This window comes from Triticum aestivum, chromosome 4A, assembly GCF_018294505.1.
Source record: "Triticum aestivum cultivar Chinese Spring chromosome 4A, IWGSC CS RefSeq v2.1, whole genome shotgun sequence".
NCBI lineage: Eukaryota > Viridiplantae > Streptophyta > Magnoliopsida > Poales > Poaceae > Triticum > Triticum aestivum.
Genome location: NC_057803.1, coordinates 143,198,268 through 143,218,431, shown reverse-complemented (window position 1 = coordinate 143,218,431; position 20,164 = coordinate 143,198,268). Strand labels below are relative to the sequence as shown.

Below are 20,164 nucleotides of genomic sequence, written 5' to 3'. Positions count from 1 at the left end.
AACACTGAGTTTACATTGCAATCTCGGTGGGACCGATTCGCTCTTTCGGTGAGACCGAAAAGTTACGAAAGGGAAACAGAGAGTTTGCAATCCCATCTCGCTGAGACCGAGATCCTTATCGGTAGAACCGAATTGCTAGGGTTTGGCAGTGGCTAATGACAAGTGAAACTCGGTGGCGCCAAGAATCGGTAGGACCGAGTTTGGCTTAGGGTTTAGGTCATATGTGGATATGGGAAAGTAGTTGAGGGTTTTGGAGCATATCACTAAGCACATGAAGCAAGAGGCTCATTAAGCAACACCTCATCCCTCCTTGATAGTATTGGCTTTTCCTATGGACTCAATGTGATCTTGGATCACTAAAATATAAAATGAAGAGTCTTGAGCTTTTGAGCTTGAGCCAATCCTTTGTCCTTAGCATTTTGAGGGTTCCACTTTCACACCCATGCCATGCCAATCATTGAGCTTTCCTGAAATAATCATCTTGGAATAGCATTAGCTCAATGAGCTATATGTTGTTATGAATTACCAAAACCACCTAGGGATAGTTGCACTTTCAATCTCCCCCTTTTTGGTAATTGATGACAACATATAGATCAAAGCTTCAACAAATGATAATAAGCATGAAATATATCGTCGCTTTGAGAAGTATGTGATAAGTAAGAGCTCCCCCTAAATTTGTGCATATTTAAAATTTGCTTTGGACTGCAAATGCACAAGGAGTTAGAGTCATGGGTTACTCTTCCATGTCACATACATCTTGGTGGAGCACTTAAAATGATAAGAATGAAATACATGCACTCATCACCAAGAATAGTGAGTGATCACATAAGATAGATAAGATAATAGCATTAAGCAAGCATTAAGTGTAGCTTATGATCAAACACATGATCATCAATGTCTCACAAGCATAGTATCTCAAGCACTCAAAAGCAAACAAGTTAAAAACACCAAATAAAGCAAGAGAGAAAAGCAACACACTCTCTCTCTCTCGAAGCCTATGATCTATACATCTTCTCCCCCTTTGGCAACAAGTTACCAAAAAGTTCCTAGAAAATGTATAGCACTAGATCGACGCTCAGGCTTGATCTTCTGGTGGTGGTGGAGTCCGGATCACTCCAAGGACGAAGGCTTCGGTAGATGCTGAAGTAGACACTGGAGTTGGAGCTGAAGTAGATGCTGGAGCTGGTGGAACTGAGGCTGTGGCTGGTGCTGAGGTGGTGGCTCTGGTGTCAGCAACTGGCACGGCAGATGACCTCGGGCCTCGTGGCACTCTGGCAAAGGCATGAGTGGTAGTCCTGCCTCTCCTCTCCTGCATGTCCTCCTGGAGCTGCTCCACTGCAGACTGAACTTCCGTTACTTTGACATCCAAGTCATAGAACTTCTGTTCCATGATTCTCTCTAGGCTCTACTGATTTTGAGTGAGGGTGGCCAGACTTTTCTCAATCCTCAGCGTGGATGCAACCAAGTAACCAAGCTGCTCTTGTTTGGTCTTCAAGAAGTATTCAGATGCCTCCTCTTGAGTTGGCATCTTGGCAGCTTTCTCCTTCCTCGCCTTCTCCTTCTTTGCGTAAGCTTGTGCAGACGATGGCTCGTTCTCAGTCATGATAACTTGATTGTCCTCAAAGTCTGGACGGATGGGCAAATGTTCCTTGTCCAATAAATATATGCCCATGCCCATCTTGGAGTTGATGAGCTCCTGAATTTGAGGGGCATATCCGCAAATCCTCTTCTGATCTGCTGCAGTCCTCTTGATTGTTTCCACTATGAGGCTCATCACCTTGAAATTCTGAGGCACATCAAACACATGTAGCAAGTTGATAGCATGGCCTCTGATCATCTTGTGATCTCCAGACTTGGGCAGTAAGGTGTGCCTTAGTATCCAATTGATCGTAGGCAGACCTGACAGAAGATAATGCACTGAGCCAAACTTGAAAGTATCAAGTGCTTCATTTGGGATCTCCTTGTACATGTTGGACATTGAGTTGTGGTCCATCTTCTTCTTGGCATATATGTCCATGTCGTCATCATGCTCCTTTGGGGCATTAATTAACTTTGCCCATTCCTCAACAGTGGATTGGTACCTCGTACCCTCAGACATCCATGTGATCCTCCCATCTGGATAAAAATGTGCCGTGGAGTAGAACTGCATTATAAGCTCCTCATTCCATTTTGTGAGCTTCTGCCCAACAAAGTCAGCTACTCCACAAGCTATGAAGCTGTCTTGCACTCCAGGATAGTGCTCTTCATTGTCCTTGATATATTGCCAATCAACCCATCGCATATCACATACAATGGGCTTCTTATCTAGCAGCACTGTCTCATAAAAATCCTGCTACTCCTTGGTGTGAAATCTGTAGTCCACGGCAGTCCTTCTCCTTGAAGCATACGGGTCTGCTTCTCTCCACTTCCTCAGCCCTGAATCTCTCCTAAGCTTCATATCCTCAGCCACATGATGAGCATCGTTGTGGTCTGGGATCTTGGGCTTTAGCTTTCTCAGGACATTCTCTTCCTCTTCTTCTGCAATAGTCTCAGGCACTGGGGCCTTGTTCTTCTCAGCTGCAGGAATGCTCCTTGTATTCCTCTTTGGTTTTGGCTTGGAGGCAGCTTTGGGCTTAGATGCAGTAGCCCCTGACCTTATGGCATCACCCATCAGCTTGGGTGCCTTGGGTCCTGGTGCAGCTACCTCTTCTTCCTCTTCCTCTTCCATGATGGAAGCTTTTCCTAGCACTCTGGCTACGGTCTTCTTGACCCTTTCCTTCCTCTTCTTGCCTTCTGCAGCAACTGGTTCTTGGGGAGTGGGCTTCTCAGTTGAGGCTCTTGCCTTTGACATGGGCTGCCTGCCTGCTGGCCTTTTGATTTTCAGCCCTGGCTTTGTGCCTTGAGCTGGCTCAACTCTCTTGGAAGTGGCCTCTTCCTCTGCCACATAGTCCTCATCTTCGGAATCTGAAGTCCTCTTCTTCCTCTGTCTCGTGGCAGCCTTTGGCAAGTTGCTAGGGGTGCTTCTGCTGCCCTCATCTGAAGAACTTGAGGGACTAGTGCCCTTACTCATGTGCACCTGCTGCTTTGACATGTTTTGGCTATCACTTTGATCAGACATGCTGCAAACTGACTGCTGACCCTCTAAACAGATTATAGATGAGGTAGAAAGGATGAGCATCACAAAATACAGAGATTTTTGTAAAAGAATGATCCAAAAACTTAGTTTTAGTTTCCCACTGAAATCATCTCGGATCTACCGATTTTCAAACTCGGTGATACCGAAGCAGTTTTGGAACCTAAACTAGTGAACTCGGTAGGACCGAGTCACAGTTCGGTGGCACCGAGACTGCTAGGGTTTCACAGAGTTCCAAAATCGGTCACACCGATAAGTAATTCTCGGTCAGACCGAGTCTCACTTGTGCAATGGCATAAGCCAAATCGGTGGGACCGAGTCTTTCAACTCGGTGGGTCCGAGATGGTTTCGGCGGAGACCTAAACCTAGAATTTTCGAATCAAACCTAATCTATGAGCGTTTTGACTGGATAGGAGTGTTTCAATCGTGGCAAGAATCATGAAGATCACAATGTGCTAGGAATCAGATTGGAGAATAGCACAAAGATCAAGTCCATACCCTAGTTCGGCGGGGACTTGCTACGGCGGCAACGGCGGGGCAGAATTCCCGTTGACAGCGATGGAGACCAGCGACTGGAGGCGGCTGGCAGCAAGAAGACAATCCGGAGACCACGAGGGCAGAGCAGGCTATCGCGCGGGCGAAGGGGTTCGGAGAAATTTCCAAAATTTTGCCCTTGACTATATATAGCCCGACCCTGTCGGTGTGACCGAGTGGAACAACTCGGTGGCACCAAGATTCATAACTGCAAGCAGTTACTGAAACTCGGTGTGATCGAAAGGTTCCAATCGGTTGCACCGAGATCGAAAACCTAGGTCAACTTAATGATCTCGGTATGACCGAAAGTGGAGTATCGGTCAGACCGAGAATCATAAAGAGGTTTTGGAAGTTTAAGTCTATGACGAATCGGGGACTCCGAGTGCTCCTCACACAGAGTGGTTTGAATCTGACTTGATCAAATTTTGTGATGCAGCATGAATAGAGTTTGAGACGAGAAAAGCATAGATAGCTAGAGGAGGTTCTTAGGCATTCTTGTCCATCCACTTGGCAAAAAGAAATAAAGCCGAACAATCAAAACAACAAGTGGATGTCCTCGAATGAGTAAAATATGCATCCAACATGCTCACACAATAAGATGGCAAATGAAATATGTGACAAGGCATGCACAACCAATTCTAGCATCTATCAAGCAATTTGCGATGACTAGGTCATCTATATATGAGTATATTGACTTAGGAGTCAAGTGAGAACACTTGATCATAGGTCATACTCATCGTTTAATCTCAAGTGGGGTTACCACTTTTACATAAAGCATTGTTGTGTTCACATCTTTAGAGTTGCTTTAGCTCAAGTCTTAGAGTAAAGCTCCCCCTAGATGTGATATCCCCCCTAAGAGGGATGAACTAACCTTGGATTTTGTCGATGATGACTTCATGTAGATATTGAAGATGTGGATGCCCAATGTTGATGTAGATCTCTTGGAGCTATCCATTTGAGTGACTTGCACTTTCAATACCTACATGGGTTAGTCCCACAAGGAACAAACAAGGATATCCATAGACATAGAGTGATGCACACACAAGATGATGTCCATGAAAACTTTTGGGTTACCTTGTCCCTTGTCTTACCAACAAGAGGGTTTGTGACTCCTTGAACTAGTGCAAGATGTGGAAGTTGATTGCACTTGTTCTTGCCAAAATGATAAGAGTGAAGTATGTTGGCGGAGTCACCCTCGAGAACTCTCTAGTTCTTCTTCTTTTGGATCCACACCATCTTGATGGGAATCCTTGGAGTTGTAGTCGTACTTGATGAAGTAGTCTTGGGAATCCACTTGACTAAGGTCTTTGGAGTTCCTTCAAATGCATCAATTTCCTCTTGAAGCTTGTCCTTGCCTTTTTGCCTGTAGTCTTGTGGTGGAAGATCATCTTGAGCTTGTGTCCCCTTGAAAGAAGTATCATACTTCTCTTGTTGAGGAATAAACTTTGTCTTGGGGTATTGATCTTCTTCCCACTCAACTCCATTGGCATTGAACTTTCGTTCAAAACCAATACCTTGATTCTTCCGGTGCATTCCTTGCTTGCGCACAATTTCCTCGAATTGCTTACTCCCGGCAAGGCTTTTGTACACTCCTTTCTCTATAATTCCCTTCAATAAACTATTTTCTTGCTCAAGTGTAACTTGGCTAAGAGAATCATTAGTGGAATCAAGAGAACTACTAGAAGCAACAATATTGGATTTAACATGATCATTATCACTGCTAGAGGAAGAATCTTTCTTGTTACTAGACTTGACTTGAGGCATGTAAGTGGATAAGAGTAAACGCTTGGCAATGTAAGAAGAACTTTTCTTGCGGAGATCATCATTGATTGCTTTTAAGAACTCATGCTCTTGCTCAAGATTGAGCTTCTCAAGGCGTAATTTCTCATGAGCTCTTAAAAGTTCTTGATGATCTTCGAAGATGGTTTCATGAGCTAACTTAAGAGTGTTTAGTTCTTTAGTTAGGGCCTCAATCTTCTCCTTATCATTGTCATTCGTTTTATCTTGATTAGCATGTTTAATTGACATTTCATCATAGTATTCATCACTAGAGTTGTCAATAAGCAAATCATCACCTAACAAGTCATCTTCATCACTATTGAAATCAACATACTCGGGGTGTGTTACCTTAGGACCTTTGGCCATGAAGCATCTTCCAATTCCTTCATTTGGTGAGTCAAATATGTCGTAGGAGTTGGTTGACACAAGTGCTAGACCGGCAACACCTTCATCTTGAGTATCTTCGGAGTCGGGGTGATAACTTCTTTCGGAGTGGCTGTCGGAGTCGGAGCCGGATACCCATTCACCAACATGAGCTTGATGTCTTCATCTTGTATAGCTCCTTGATGATTTTTCCTTCCTTTCCGAATCCTTGCTTCTCCGTGAGTATCTTCGTTCATAACGATCATTTCTACTCCTTCTCTCTCTTGGTGGTGATCCTTTGCTTCTTATTTTTGGAGAATCTTCTCTTCTCTTGTAGGGAGCCGTACACTCATTGGAATAGTGTCCGGGTCTTCCACAATTGTAGCAGTTCCGCTCTCGACTAGAAGATCTTTTGTCATTGTAGGACCTTGACTTGAAGCTTCTATCTTTGCTTCTACTCTTGTAGAACTTGTTGAAGTTCTTCACCATTAAGCTCAATTCTTCATTGAAGTCTTGTTTCTCACTTGATGATGTAGGGGCTTCACATGAGGCTTTATAGGCACCACTTGATTTGTTGTGAAGTTCCTCTTTATCCTTAAGTGACATCTCATGAGCAACAATTCTTCCAATCACCTCCGTTGGCTTGAGATCTTTGTAATTGGGCATCATTTGGATCAATGTGCACACGGTATCATATTTTCCATCCAAGGCTCTTAGAATCTTCTTGATGATGAATCTATCGGTTATCTCTTCACTTCCTAAGCCGGCAATCTCATTTGTGATGAGAGCAAGCCTAGAGTACATTTCAGCGACACCTTCACCATCCTTCATCTTGAACTTGTCAAGTTGGCTTTGAAGCACATCCAACTTGGATTCCTTGACGGAGTCGGTACCTTCGTGCATATCAATCAAAGTGTCCCAAATTTCCTTTGCATTCTCAAGATGGCTGATTTTGTTGAATTCTTCGGGGCACAATCCATTGAAGAGAATATCACAAGCTTGAGCATTGTATTGCAACATCTCCAACTCATCCGCGGTAGCTTCACGGTTTGGTTCTCTCCCATCAAAGAAGTCACCTTGCAAACCAACACACACAATAGCCCAAACGGCGGGGTTATGTCCAAGAATATGCATTTTCATTTTATGCTTCCAACTAGCAAAATTAGTACCATCAAAGTAAGGACCTCTACGGTGATAATTTCCCTCACTGGACGCCATACTCTCCTAGGTTGTGAAACCAAGGCTATGACCACCAAAAGCTATGGAGATCAAAGCAAATGGAGACCAAATCTTTGATACCACTTGTAGGATCGAAACTATGTCTAGAGGGGGGTGATTAGACTACTTGACCAAATAAAAACTTAACCTTTTCCCAATTTTAGTTCTTGGCAGATTTTAGCTAATTTAGGACAAGTCAAGCAATCATCACATGATTCAAGCAAGCATGCAAAGAGTATATAGGCAGCGGAAAGTAAATCATGCAACTTGCAAGAATGTAAAGGGAAGGGTTTGGAGAATTCAAACGCAATTGGAGACACGGATGTTTTTCCCGTGGTTCGGATAGGTGGTGCTATCCTACATCCACGTTGATGGAGACTTCAACCCACGAAGGGTAACAGTTGCACGAGTCCACACAGGGCTCCACCCAAGGGTAACGGTTGCGCGAGTCCACACAGGGCTCCACCCACGAAGGGTCCACGAAGAAGCAACCACCCACAAAGGGTCCACGAAGAAGCAACCTTGTCTATCCCACCATGGCCATCGCCCATACAGGACTTGCCTCACTAGCGGTAGATCTTCACGAAGTAGGCGATCTCCTTGCCCTTACAAACTCCTTAGTTCAACTCCACAATCTTGTCGGAGGCTCCCAAGTGACACCTAGCCAATCTAGGAGACACCACTCTCCAAGAAGTAACAAATGGTGTGTAGGTAATGAACTCCTTGCTCTTGTGCTTCAAATGATAGTCTCCCCAACACTCAACTCTCTCTCATAGGATTTGGATTTAGTGGAAAGAAGATTTGAGTGGAAAGCAAGTTGGGAAGGCTAGAGATCAAGATTCATATGGTAGGAATGGAATATCTTGGTCTCAACACATGAGTAGGTGGTTCTCTCTCAGAACATATGAGTTGGAATGGTGTGTGTGTTCTGATGGCTCTCACTTCCAATGAAGAGGAGGTGGAGGGGTATATATAGCCTCCACACAAAATCCAACCGTTACACACAGTTTTCCAATCTCGGTGGGACCGAATCAACAAACTCGGTCGAACCAAAAATGTAAACCTAGTGACCGTTAGAGATTTTCGGTGGGACTGACATGCAACTCGGTAGGACCAATATGGTTAGGGTTTGGGCATAACGTAATCTCGGTGAGACCGATTACACAAACTCGGTGAGACCGAATTTGGTAATTAGCTAACCAGAGAGTTGGTCAGGCAAACTCGGTGGGACCGATTTGCTCTTTCGGTGAGACCGAGTGGAACTCGGTGAGACCGAAAAGTTACAAAGGGGAAACACTGAGTTTACATTGCAATCTCGGTGGGACCGATTCGCTCTTTCGGTGAGACCGAAAAGTTACAAAAGGGAAATAGAGAGTTTGCAATCCCATCTCGGTGAGACCGAGATCCTTATCGGTAGAACCGAATTGCTAGGGTTTGGCAGTGGCTAATGACAAGTGAAACTCGGTGGCGCCGGATAGGAAGAATCGGTAGGACCGAGTTTGGCTTAGGGTTTAGGTCATATGTGGATATGGGAAAGTAGTTGAGGGTTTTGGAGCATATCACTAAGCACATGAAGCAAGAGGCTCATTAAGCAACACCTCATCCCTCCTTGATAGTATTGGCTTTTCCTATGGACTCAATGTGATCTTGGATCACTAAAATATAAAATGAAGAGTCTTGAGCTTTTGAGCTTGAGCCAATCCTTTGTCCTTAGCATTTTGAGGGTTCCACTTTCACATCCATGCCATGCCAATCATTGAGCTTTCCTGAAATAATCATCTTGGAATAGCATTAGCTCAATGAGCTATATGTTGTTATGAATTACCAAAACCACCTAGGGATAGTTGCACTTTCATTAACCAAAACCTATGTCTTCGAGTGAAGACTATGAGAGCGAATCTTGTCCAGAGTCGGACAAGTCAGCTTTGCTTGTAGCCCAAGTAAAGTTGTCGTGTGAGTTTGAAATCTAACCGTTGGAACACGTGTCAGTTCCTTAGTGACCCAGGGTCATTTCGGACAAATCAGGTCGGGTTGCCTAGTGGCTATAAATAGCCCACCCCCTACAACCATAAACGGCTGGCTGCTCAGAGTTAGAGTACGGCTTTTGTCGTTTGAGAGCAACCCACCTTGAAGCCTTTGAGAGAGAATTCCTTGCGAGGATAAAGCCCTAACCACCCAGATCCAAAGAGTGTTAGGCATCACTTAAGTCTTCTTGTCTGTGTGATCTGAAGACTTATTACACTTGAGGACTGTGAATCCTCCAGCCGGTTAGGCGTCGCGTTCAGAGCATCCAAGAGACATTGTGGATTGCCGGTGAACGAAGTCTATGAAGGTTTGGGAGTCTACCTTGAAGACTTACCAGAGTGATTGGGCGAGGTCTGTGTGACCTTAGCTCAAGGAGAATACGGTGAGGACTGGGTGTCCTGAGCTGCGTGTTCAGGACTGGGTGTCCGGGACTGTGTGTCCTCAGGTTTAAATACCTAGCCACCCTAACCAGACGTACAGTTGTCACAACAACTGGAACTGGTCCAACAAATCATTGTCTTCAACGAGTCACTGGTTTCATCCTTCCCTTCCCTTTACTTACTGTTGGTCCTTGTGAAGTCATTGTATGATTGCACTATCTTTTGTCTTCACTAAGTGACTGTGTGTTCTGTTTGGCTTCATAATATCTTCCTACCTGATCCTCACTACATTGCTGCTATTAGTCATTGCGCTTTCACTTAATTGAATACTTGACTATGGTTTGCCTAGTGTAGTCTACCTTCCGCTGCATGGTAATAGGTTTATTTCTATCATTTGTCTTCGAAACTTCCACGTTTTGAAGACTTTCATAAAAATTGCCTATTCACCCCCCCTCTAGTCGATATAATGCACTTTCAATATAGCATCATGTCTTGACCATATCACATCACAACATGCCCTGCAAAAACAAGTTAGACTTCCTCTACTTTGTTGTTGCAAGTTTTAAGTGGCTGCTACGGGCTGAGCAAGAACCGTTCTTACCTACGCATCAGAACCACAACGATAGTTCATCAAGTTAGTGTTGTTTTAACCTTCTCAAGGACCGGGCGTAACCACACTCGGTTCAACTAAAGTTGGAGAAACTGACACCCGCCAGCCATCTGTGTGCAAAGCACGTCGGTAGAACCAGTCTCGCGTAAGTGTACGCGTAATGTCGGTCCAGGCTGCTTCATCCAACAATACCGCCAAACCAAAGTATGACATGCTGGTAAGCAGTATGACTTGTATCGCTCACAACTCACTTGTGTTCTACTCGTGCATATAACATCAATGCATAAAACCTGGCTCAGATGCCACAGTTTGGAAACGTAGTAATTTCAAAAAAATTCCTACGCACATGCAAGATCATGGTGATGCATAGCAACGAGAGGGAAGAGTATCGTCCATGTACCCTCGTAGACCGTAAGCGGAAGCGTTAGCACAACGCGGTTGGTGTAGTCGTACGTCTTCACGATCCAACCGATCCAAGTACCGAACGCATGGCACCTCCGAGTTCAGCACACGTTCAGCTCGATGACGTCCCTTGAAATCGGATCCAGCCGAGCTTTGAGGGAGAGTTCCGTCAGCACGACGGCGTGGTGATTATGTTGATGGTCTACCATCGCAGGGCTTCGCCTAAGCACCGCTACGATATTATCAAGGTGGACTATGGTGGAGAGGGGCACCGCACACGGCTAAAAGATCCAAGAGATCAATTGTTGTCTCTATGGGGTGCCCCCTGGCCACGTATATAAAGGAGTGGAGGGGGGGGGAGAGGGCCGGCCCCTATGGCGCGCCCTGGAGGAGCCCTACTCCCACCGGGAGTAGGATTCCTCCCCTTCCAAGTAGTAGGAGTGGGAGACAAGGAAGGGGAAGAGGGAAGAGAAGGAAGGAGGGGGCGCCGCCCCTCCCCCTAGTCCAATTCGGACTAGTCATTGGAGGGGCGCGCGGCCTGCCTCTCTCTCTCCCCTAAAACCCAATAAGGCCCATATACTTCTTCGCCCGTATTCCCGTAACTCCCCGGTACTTCGAAAAATACCCGAACCACTCGGAACCTTTCCGATGTCCGAATATAGTCGTCCAATATATCAATCTTTATGTTTCGACCATTTCGAGACTCCTCGTCATGTCCCCGATCTCATCCGGGACTCCGAACTACCTTCGGTACATCAAAACACATAAACTCATAATATAACTGTCATCGAACTTTAAGCGTGCGGACCCTACGGGTTCGAGAACTATGTAGACATGACCAAGATACGTCTCCGGTAAATAACTAATAACGGAACCTGGATGCTCATATTGGCTCCTACATATTCTACGGAGATCTTTATCGGTCAAACCGCATAACAACATACGTCGTTCCCTTTGTCATCGGTATGTTACTTGCCCGAGATTCGATCGTCGGTATCTCAATATCTAGTTCAATCTTGTTACCGTCAAGTCTCTTTACTCGTTCCGTAATACATCATCCCGCAACTAACTCATTAATTGCAATGCTTGCAAGGCTTAAGTGATGTGTATTACCGAGTGGGCCCAGAGATACCTCTCCGACAATCGGAGTGACAAATCCTAATCTCGAAATACACCAACCCAACAAGTACCTTCGGAGACACCTGTAGAGCACCTTTATAATCACCCAGTTACGTTGTGACGTTTGGTAGCACACAAAGTGTTCCTCCGGTAAATGGGAGTTGCATAATCTCATAGTCGCAGGAACATGTATAAGTCATGTAGAAAGCAATAGCAACAAACTAAACGATCAAGTGCTAAGCTAACGGAATGGGTCAAGTCAATCACATCATTCTCCTAATGATGTGATCCCGTTAATCAAATGACAACTCTTTGTCTATGGCTAGCAAAACATAACCATCTTTGATCAACGAGCTAGTCAAGTAGAGGCATACTAGTGACACTCTGTTTGTCTATGTATTCACACATGTATCATGTTTCCGATTAATACAATTCTAGTATGAATAATAAAAATTTACCATGATATAAGGAAATAAATAATACCTTTATTATTGCCTCTAGGGCATATTTCCTTCAATAATATATCGGTAATACCTGATATTACCCGATATTCACCGAAACCCTTCGGGTGACCCCGAAACGCTTTCGGATCCTCTCAAAACTATTCTAAATATTAATGAAACAATTCCACAAATATATTATCATCACTCCTGTCCTACTAACACTCAAAATATCATGATTTCCTTAAGTTTGTGACCCCGTAGGTTCGGTAACTCATAGACATGAACGAAACAGTTCATTCAATGACCGGCAGCAGGACCGTGGAAGTCCATATCGGTCCCTATGAGTACACGAATGATATTCGAGTGAATCTTAGGTTATCATGTGATGTTCCCTTTGCTTCGCGATACTTTACAAAACCCGCTTTGCATTGGTTATCCTCCTGAGTCATCACCATGCTCACTATACCATTGCCCCCGTTACCGGTTTTGTTCTTCTTTCTCATTAATGTGTTCCGGCATCCCCGTGACATAGTCACCTATCTCTGGCCATACGATGATGGATGTAGTCACACCGAGAGGCCCCTAAGAATATCTCCCCATTGTTGGAGGAGCAAATCCCACTCTTGAGCTATCCGTCCACTTGTCAAACTTTCCGATGAACTTGTAAGTTGTCGTTATGATCATCATGTTACATGTGACGTTTGAGAAACCCCAAAGCCCACCGCATGGTAAGAAGTGACCATGATACTCTCATGGTCTAAGGAGCAAAATCACACGTTAACACTCCGTGTTATTACAATTGAATACAGACGATATTAACTCAATTCAAAACAAACAAGTTTGGGTCGATTCAATATGATCATTTTTCCAACGTCATAATCTCAATGCTGTTTTAGGACTACAGTTACACTTAATACTATCCCAAGGTACGGAAAACGTGATCACCCACAACCATACCTGGCCATGGGAAGCCCAGCCCGGCCAGCCCGAAAAAGCCCGACCCGGTCCGGCCCGACGCTGCTCCCGGGCCGGGCTCGGGCCGGGCTCGGGCCTAGATTTTGAGCCCGATGGCCGGGCCGGGCCAGGCCCGGGCCCGTCTTTTTGCACTTTTCTGAAGGTCGGGTCGGGTCGGCATGGAGACCGACGGGCTTTTACATGTTCGGGCCGGGCTCGGGCCCAGAAAACAGGCCCGATGGTCGGGCCGGGCCGGGCTCGGGCCTAGGTTTTTTGCGTCGGGCTTGGCTAGGCCCGGCCCGAGGTATGGCCAGGTATACTCACAACACTTGAGTTAGTCCCAAAGGCAAGACTAGGAACCTTTTATTTAACCATTTATCATTCCACACGTGCATATGAGTTTTCCACTGAATCACATATTCTAGGATCATAGCAGTTAGCATGAAATATAAACTCTTAGTTGTGAATATCGAAATATAATAATACAAATATTGTTGCCTCTAGGGCATATTTCCAACAGTTACACCCTCTTTTTGGATGTGGTGGTAAGATGTAACAATAGTAGTTATGATGAAGTTGTTTTGCCTTTTGGGTATATGATGGTGCATGCATAAGTTTTTTTTGTTCCATGTGTAGTGTATTCCTTTGCTTGTTGCTTGAATTGTTACTCTTTTGTCAATGCTAGGTGAAGTGGTATGTGGTGTAGAGAGGAAATGTTCTAGGGGTTTACAGTTCATGACAAACAACCAAGAATAAGTGCCTCATTACACAGTCAACTTCTTCAAAGGGTCTAAGAGTAGATAGAAGGCACAGTATGCTTATTCCAAGTTTGTGCTCAAATGGAAAAGCAATGTTGAAGCAGTCAAGTCTCATGTTCAGTTTGAGCCGTGTGAGATGATTGTAACACGGTTTTATTTACGTGATTGTTCTGATAGTATGTAAGGTATATATGATAAGATCATCACATGGGGTACAAAGTAAGCAGACCTGGCCAAATTTACGCAACCAAATATCACGCAGTCCATCAACACAAGTATTTGAATGTCCCGGGTGAGACACATATGAAGGAGAAAAAAGATACAAGCAACCAAACATGCTCATAGTAGATTGATGACCATACCTAAACTATAGCTGGCCAAATGGGTCGGGCTAACCAGGCCGACCCGTGAGCACGCCGGCACGGCCCGCCATGGGCCAGACACGGCACGGGCTAAATGGGCCGGGCCCGGCACGCGGCATGCCCTGGGCCATGCTTGGGCTGCTAGCCTGAGCACGCGGGCCGGCACGACACGATCCAATTATGTTTTTTTATACATCTATATATGACTCAACAGGTAAAAATAGGCTAAAAATGCCCAGTGCGTCAAATAGCAGACGAACTAGCGGGCCTGGCGTGCTAGTGGGCCGGCTCGATTAGTAGCTGGGCCGTGCCTAGGCTGGGACCTCCCGCCCGTGGGCCGGCACGACACGGCCTGGCTATTAGTCGTGCCGTCACGGGTCGTGTCGTGCCAGGCACGTTTACCGCGGGCCGAGCCGTGCCGACCCGTTTGGCCCGGTATGGCCTGAACAACAAAATATGTATATGCACCCTATTCAGAAAACAGAAGAAGTATATTTAGCGAGAATCTGAAGATTTGCAATAATAGCACATGGGTCCATGACTTCACACCAAAACCATCGATGGTCAACATGACATCCAGTTTAGCCGGCAACATGGTTCCGCAGAGAAAAAAGACATACACACTCGACGGTACGACAAGCGGAGCAAATCCAGGCAGACACATGTTTCTTAATCTAAAGCTGTAAACCACCATTGACCTCCTATAGCTAAGCTAATCAGCACTAGTCCTAGGTAGCCCAACTGGGCTAGCCATCCCACTACTCTTTATTTATTTATAAAAAGCTTGCAAGTACTCTTCATTTTAGTAAGTTTTTTTTAGCTTGAATAATTTGGACCAAACCAAACCCCCCACTATTTCTCTAAATCATAATACTCTACTCCTCTCCACCTTGTCACTCTAGAGTCGGCGGACTTCCTCTGTCCCTTCTGCCTTTACTCCCTTCACCGAATTCCCCAAACCCCAGCTCGCCGCCGCCCGCATTGCGACGCCGGCCCGGGAATACGAGGACCCGTCGCGTCGTCTCAGATCCAGCTCGGAGCCTTCCCCGCCGGGGCCGCCGACCAGAGCTTTTCCCCGCAAGAAATGGCGCCATTCGAGCGGGTTCTTGGGAAGATGCTTCTTCGCTAGGACCGCAGCAGGGGGCTGTGATGGAGAGCGCCTCCAATGAGGAGACGCTGCCCCCGGCGCTGCCTCTGGCGACGCTGATCGGCCGCGAGCTCCGCGGCGGCGGCTCCGAGCGCCCGCTCGTGCGGTACGGCCACTCCGGCTTCGCCAAGCGCGGCGAGGACTACTTCCTGGTCAAGCCCGACTGCCTCCGCGTCCCCGGCGACCCTTCCTCGGCCTTTTCCGTCTTCGCCGTACGCGCACTGTCTTATTCGCAGGCCCCCTTTTGTTTTTTCTCTCTCGGGTTCGGCCATGTGAGGGCGTGTTTGTTTCTCGGATCTGCTGATTGTAGGTGTTCGACGGCCACAATGGCGTGTCGGCGGCGGTGTTCAGCAAGGAGCACTTGCTCGACGACGTGATGAGCGCCGTGCCGCAGGGTATCAGCCGCGAGGACTGGCTGCAGGTGCTGCCGCGCGCGCTTGTGGCAGGCTTCGTCAAGACAGATATTGACTTCCAGCGCAAGGGTGAGACTCAGAGAGAGGTCCTTGCAATGCCATTATATTCCCCGGCGAATCTCATCACTAAGATGTTGTTAACTCTGGGAATTGGTGCAGGGGAAATGTCAGGGACGACGGCGACGTTGGTCGTCATCGATGGGTTCACCGTGACTGTGGCGTCAGTCGGAGACTCCAGGTGCATCCTTGACACTCAAGGTGGTGTGGTCTCTCTGCTAACCGTTGACCACAGGCTAGAGGAGAATGTAGAGGAGCGGGAGCGTGTCACGGCGAGTGGAGGGGAGGTCAGCCGGCTGAACCTTTGCGGTGGGCAGCAGGTACCGCTCTACTGGGATCAGTTTGGGGATGCAACTGCATATTTGGATATAAACTTTGGGGGTAAATTGTTATGTTTATTTTTATATAGGTTGGCCCTCTCCGATGCTGGCCAGGTGGACTGTGCCTTTCAAGATCAATTGGGGATACCGATGTTGGGGAGTTCATCGTGCCAATTCCACATGTCAAGCAAGTGAAGGTGAATTTTGGAAGTTTGATCAAATGCCATGAGCGTACCTTATTCTAGTGTATCTTGACTGACATGTGTGTTTTGGGTTTGCCATAGCTCTCTAGTGCTGGAGGAAGGCTAATAATTGCATCAGATGGAATATGGGATGCAGTGTCCTCAGAGATTGCAGCGCAGGCGTGCAGAGGCTTGCCTGCAGAATTGGCCGCAAAGCTTGTTGTTAAGGTCAGTATGCATTTCACTGCAGTTGTTAAATTGTCCCATACTTTCTGCAGTATGCTTGATTGTCTTGACCATCTAACTGAGATCAATTTTGCTTGTACAGCAAGCTCTAAAGACAACTGGATTGAAAGATGATACAACTTGTGTAGTTGTTGATATCATCCCATCTGATCATTGTTCAACACCGCCACCATCGTCTCCAAAGCAAAATCAGAACAAGTTGAGGTTTCTTCTTTTTGGTAGGAGGTCCCATAGCTCTGTTGGAAAGCTTGGTGACAAAAAGAAGTCTGCTTCATTTGGATTTGTGGAGGAATTATTTGAAGAAGGCTCTGCATTGTTGGAAGAAAGGCATGTTCTTATTTTTCTCTTACACTTCATATTGTTTTATATACTATGCATATCAGTAAAGTACATGTTTTTTAGTCGTGCATTTATTTGTCATATGTGAATTTTGTGTTTGTCATTGGATAATTTCCTTTTGCTTCACTTTTATCTCCTTATCCCTGGTTTAGTTTGATGATATACAATACATCTTTTGGATGGTGAAGAACAAGTGGTTGTATCCACCCCCTAACTGAACGTTTCTGGATTAGCACTGGTAGTCTTTTTTTTTTTTGGGCGTCAGTTGTTCAATCATCTGTAGCTACTGTATTTAATATTTCATGAAAAGTAGTAAAGCAACATTGCACAAGCTCTCCATGAATTGGTCTTATGTACCATGTCCTGGGTACCAGACATGCCTTTATGTTTGGTGCTGTTGAATTACTGGACCTATTTTTCCACTCTCTTGGTTAGGTGCATATAGCTGGTGTACTTGCCAGATATGTATTCACGCAAATGGTGGCTGTTTTCTGTTCTATGTGGTGGCATTGTCCATTTCTCTTGTGGTGGCATCGTCCTTTAAACATTACTTAAATATGCCGTCTAGTTGAAAATTAGAATGTAGACCAAGGTCAAAAGAGCCAAGTAATACACGAAAAATATTTTGCTCGTCACATTCTGACTGGAGATGGACAACGAGGATTTTGAGATGACTTCTATTTGTGTAGTCATTTATTGAGTTGTTGTGCTTCTTCTAGTAACGGAACATAGGTAATGTTAGAATATCACCTTTGTTAGTTTGCATTTCTCTTGCAGTAGTACTTCTTTAGACTAGTAGGTGGTCTGGAAAGATAGGATTCTTATCTTGTATGCCGCTACAGCGCCTGAATACGGACCCTACGTTTCTCATTGTCAGTAGAAGATCAGGTTTTCAAGAATGGTTAGCACTGGAATGAGCAAACTTCATCTGCCGCTAGGAGCATCTCACTTTGGCTCTTCCATATACAATCTGCTTTTTTTTTAGAAAAGGAGGAGGACCCCCGGCCTCTGCATCTGGGCGATGCATACGGCCACTTTATTAGTTATTCTCACAAGACCTTACAAAGTCATACAACAGTAAGACTAAAGCCACCATCTAAGCAACAACTGTCGCTACTCCTATCCAATTGATGAAGGGGCGCTGATAGTCTGGGCCTAATACCAAACATACATCGCAGCCAAACCTAAACATCTAAGACCTGAGGTCCCAACCAGGACGCCTGTCGGGTATGGGGCACCTACCAGTCCGGCGCACTTCTCAACCAGGACGCCTGCCGGGTATGAGGCCGCCGCATCCACCTGCCTCCAGTCCATCTTCAGTGCTGTACTGCTACACCACCTTGCCCGGTCTCTCTGCCATCGACGCCACCACGACGCCTGATAACGTCACCCTCCTGCGCGAGTCCCACGCCACACATCGGGCGCCGAGTCTCCACTGCGCCACGCCGCCGAGAATCGTCACCATTAATGTGCAGGATGAATCACCGCTCCACCAATTATTCCGTCCACTGGTCCCTCGAGCCCGTGTACACCTCCAAGAATGACGCCCCAAGAGGTAAACGACACAATAATGCCGCCGTCATCCGATCTACTGATCTAGGGTTTCCCCCGGAGGTAGCAGATAGTGGCTTGGAACTTCTCAACAGCGATGCCTTCAACAAGGGAACGACACCAAATAGTGCCGCCATCGCCGGCCTCGGCAGCAACCGCGAGCAGGTCTTCACCCAGATCTGTTCCAATGGCCTCCATCAAGCGTCTTGTGCACGGATCGTCCACCACCGCGGCCGCCGCCCGTCGCGAGTCCACAGCCGCCGACACAGTCCTCCGACGTCCGGGGCCGCCGCCCCGGGATCCAACCCTCGCTGGCCGCCGAGTCCTGCTGCCGCACGCCCGATGCGCATCGGACCGGGATGCTGCCGGCCGCTACCAGGCCCCGACCAGATCTGGGAAGAGGAATCAACCTCCACCGCAGCATCTAGCCATATACAATCTGCTGTATAATAAATTAATGGCCTCAGTCATTACATGCTTCTCTTATCAGTTTGTCCACTTGGCTGTTGAGATATATTGCTGATTGACATTTTGTTTGTTTGAGGAATGCCATCTGGTATTCTACTTCACCGTGTTCATTTTAAGCCTTTTGACAGCATAGTAACATCTTGTCCCCTGGCTTTTGCAGGTTGGGTAGGAATTCCCTGTCAAAAGCAAATTTGCCCCCATTTCGCTGTGCGATCTGTCAAGTGGACCGAGTGCCATTCGAAGATTTAATAACAGATAATGGGGGAGGTTACTGCTCTGCCCCGTCAACACCATCGAGCTGTCCTTATCTTTGTTCCGGTTGTAGAAAAAAGAAGGATGCAATGGAAGGTAAAAGATCTAATCGCTCGACTGCATGCACTTGAAAGTACCAGTAGCACTGACTGGTGCTCGTCCATGAGAACTAGTATTCTGGTTCAGTTTTTCTGCTCTATGTGAAGAGAGGAGAGAATAAACTGTTTGTCACTGGATCGAAGAATTATTTGGGTGAAACTAACTGTGTTCTGGCCTGAACTGAACAAATTGGGCCACTAACAAGCTTGTTGTCTATCAGGAGCGCTGATGAAATTTCCATTTGCTCTGAGAAGATGGCTCCCAGAAATTCAGCACTAGGTTTTTCTGTGTACCTTAGCCTGTGAAGTGAAATGACTAGCTTAAAACTGTTTCAGGAAGCGACGGCAAAGCTCCTCGTTGCTGCTCTGAAATGTACCTTGTATGGAACCGAACTGACTAATGTTTGATGCTATCCTTATCGAAGCTACTACTGCATTCTGGGTTGGTTTTTGTTGCGCTTGTCATGTAATTTCACTACTAAATCTGATCAGCAGGGAGACAACGGCGCAACTTGTCTGGCGGTAAGATAAAACTCTTGACTGGAGATTGATTGATCTCATAATCCAAATGATGTACAATTGTTTCCCGCTGTGTTCTGATGACTGTGGATCCTCTGACATTTAGGAGGCAAGTTAGGTAGGTACAATGGCCTTCATGTTTAAAATAGAGAAGGCAAGTCAGAGAGATGACGCTGCTCACATATATACTAACTTCCCTTGAGTCAGAGGATCTCGTTCCGACTGCAAGGTGAGGATAACAGAAAGCATACTACGAATATTGACATATGGTAGATCGCTTTCTTCCTTTTTGTTGAAGTGCCCGTTCCTGGCCTTGAGCGCTGAAGCATCCAAATATCGTCATGTTAATTTATAGAGCTGCCGCTGCCAGCTATGCCCATATCAGCAAAGAATTACAGGCTTACTTCCTTGAGCTGTTTTTTTTTCAAACCTAGTTCCCTCAGCTGTTCTTTTTGAGCAAATAAAGAACTGTAATCTAAACAGGGAAGTCCCAAACCCTATTTGGCGCCTGGC

General features: G+C 46.1%; 1 protein-coding gene across 2 annotated transcripts; it reads left to right on the top strand.

Annotated features, from left to right (window-relative positions):
• The first annotated feature begins 14,933 nt into the window (after positions 1-14,933).
• LOC123085639 (probable protein phosphatase 2C 33) lies at positions 14,934-19,568 on the top strand. Of its 2 annotated transcripts, XM_044507309.1 has the most exons (7): positions 14,937-15,418; positions 15,517-15,688; positions 15,779-15,996; positions 16,086-16,193; positions 16,281-16,406; positions 16,507-16,751; positions 18,943-19,568. In XM_044507309.1, exons 1-7 carry the CDS (start codon positions 15,209-15,211, stop codon positions 19,163-19,165), a joined length of 1,302 nt encoding a protein of 433 aa, XP_044363244.1. In that variant the 5' UTR covers positions 14,937-15,208; the 3' UTR covers positions 19,166-19,568. The 2 variants fall into 2 exon arrangements, with proteins under 2 accessions (XP_044363243.1, XP_044363244.1); XM_044507308.1 differs by having other exon boundaries at positions 14,934-15,418; positions 15,517-15,996.
• Positions 19,569-20,164: the final 596 nt, after the last annotated feature.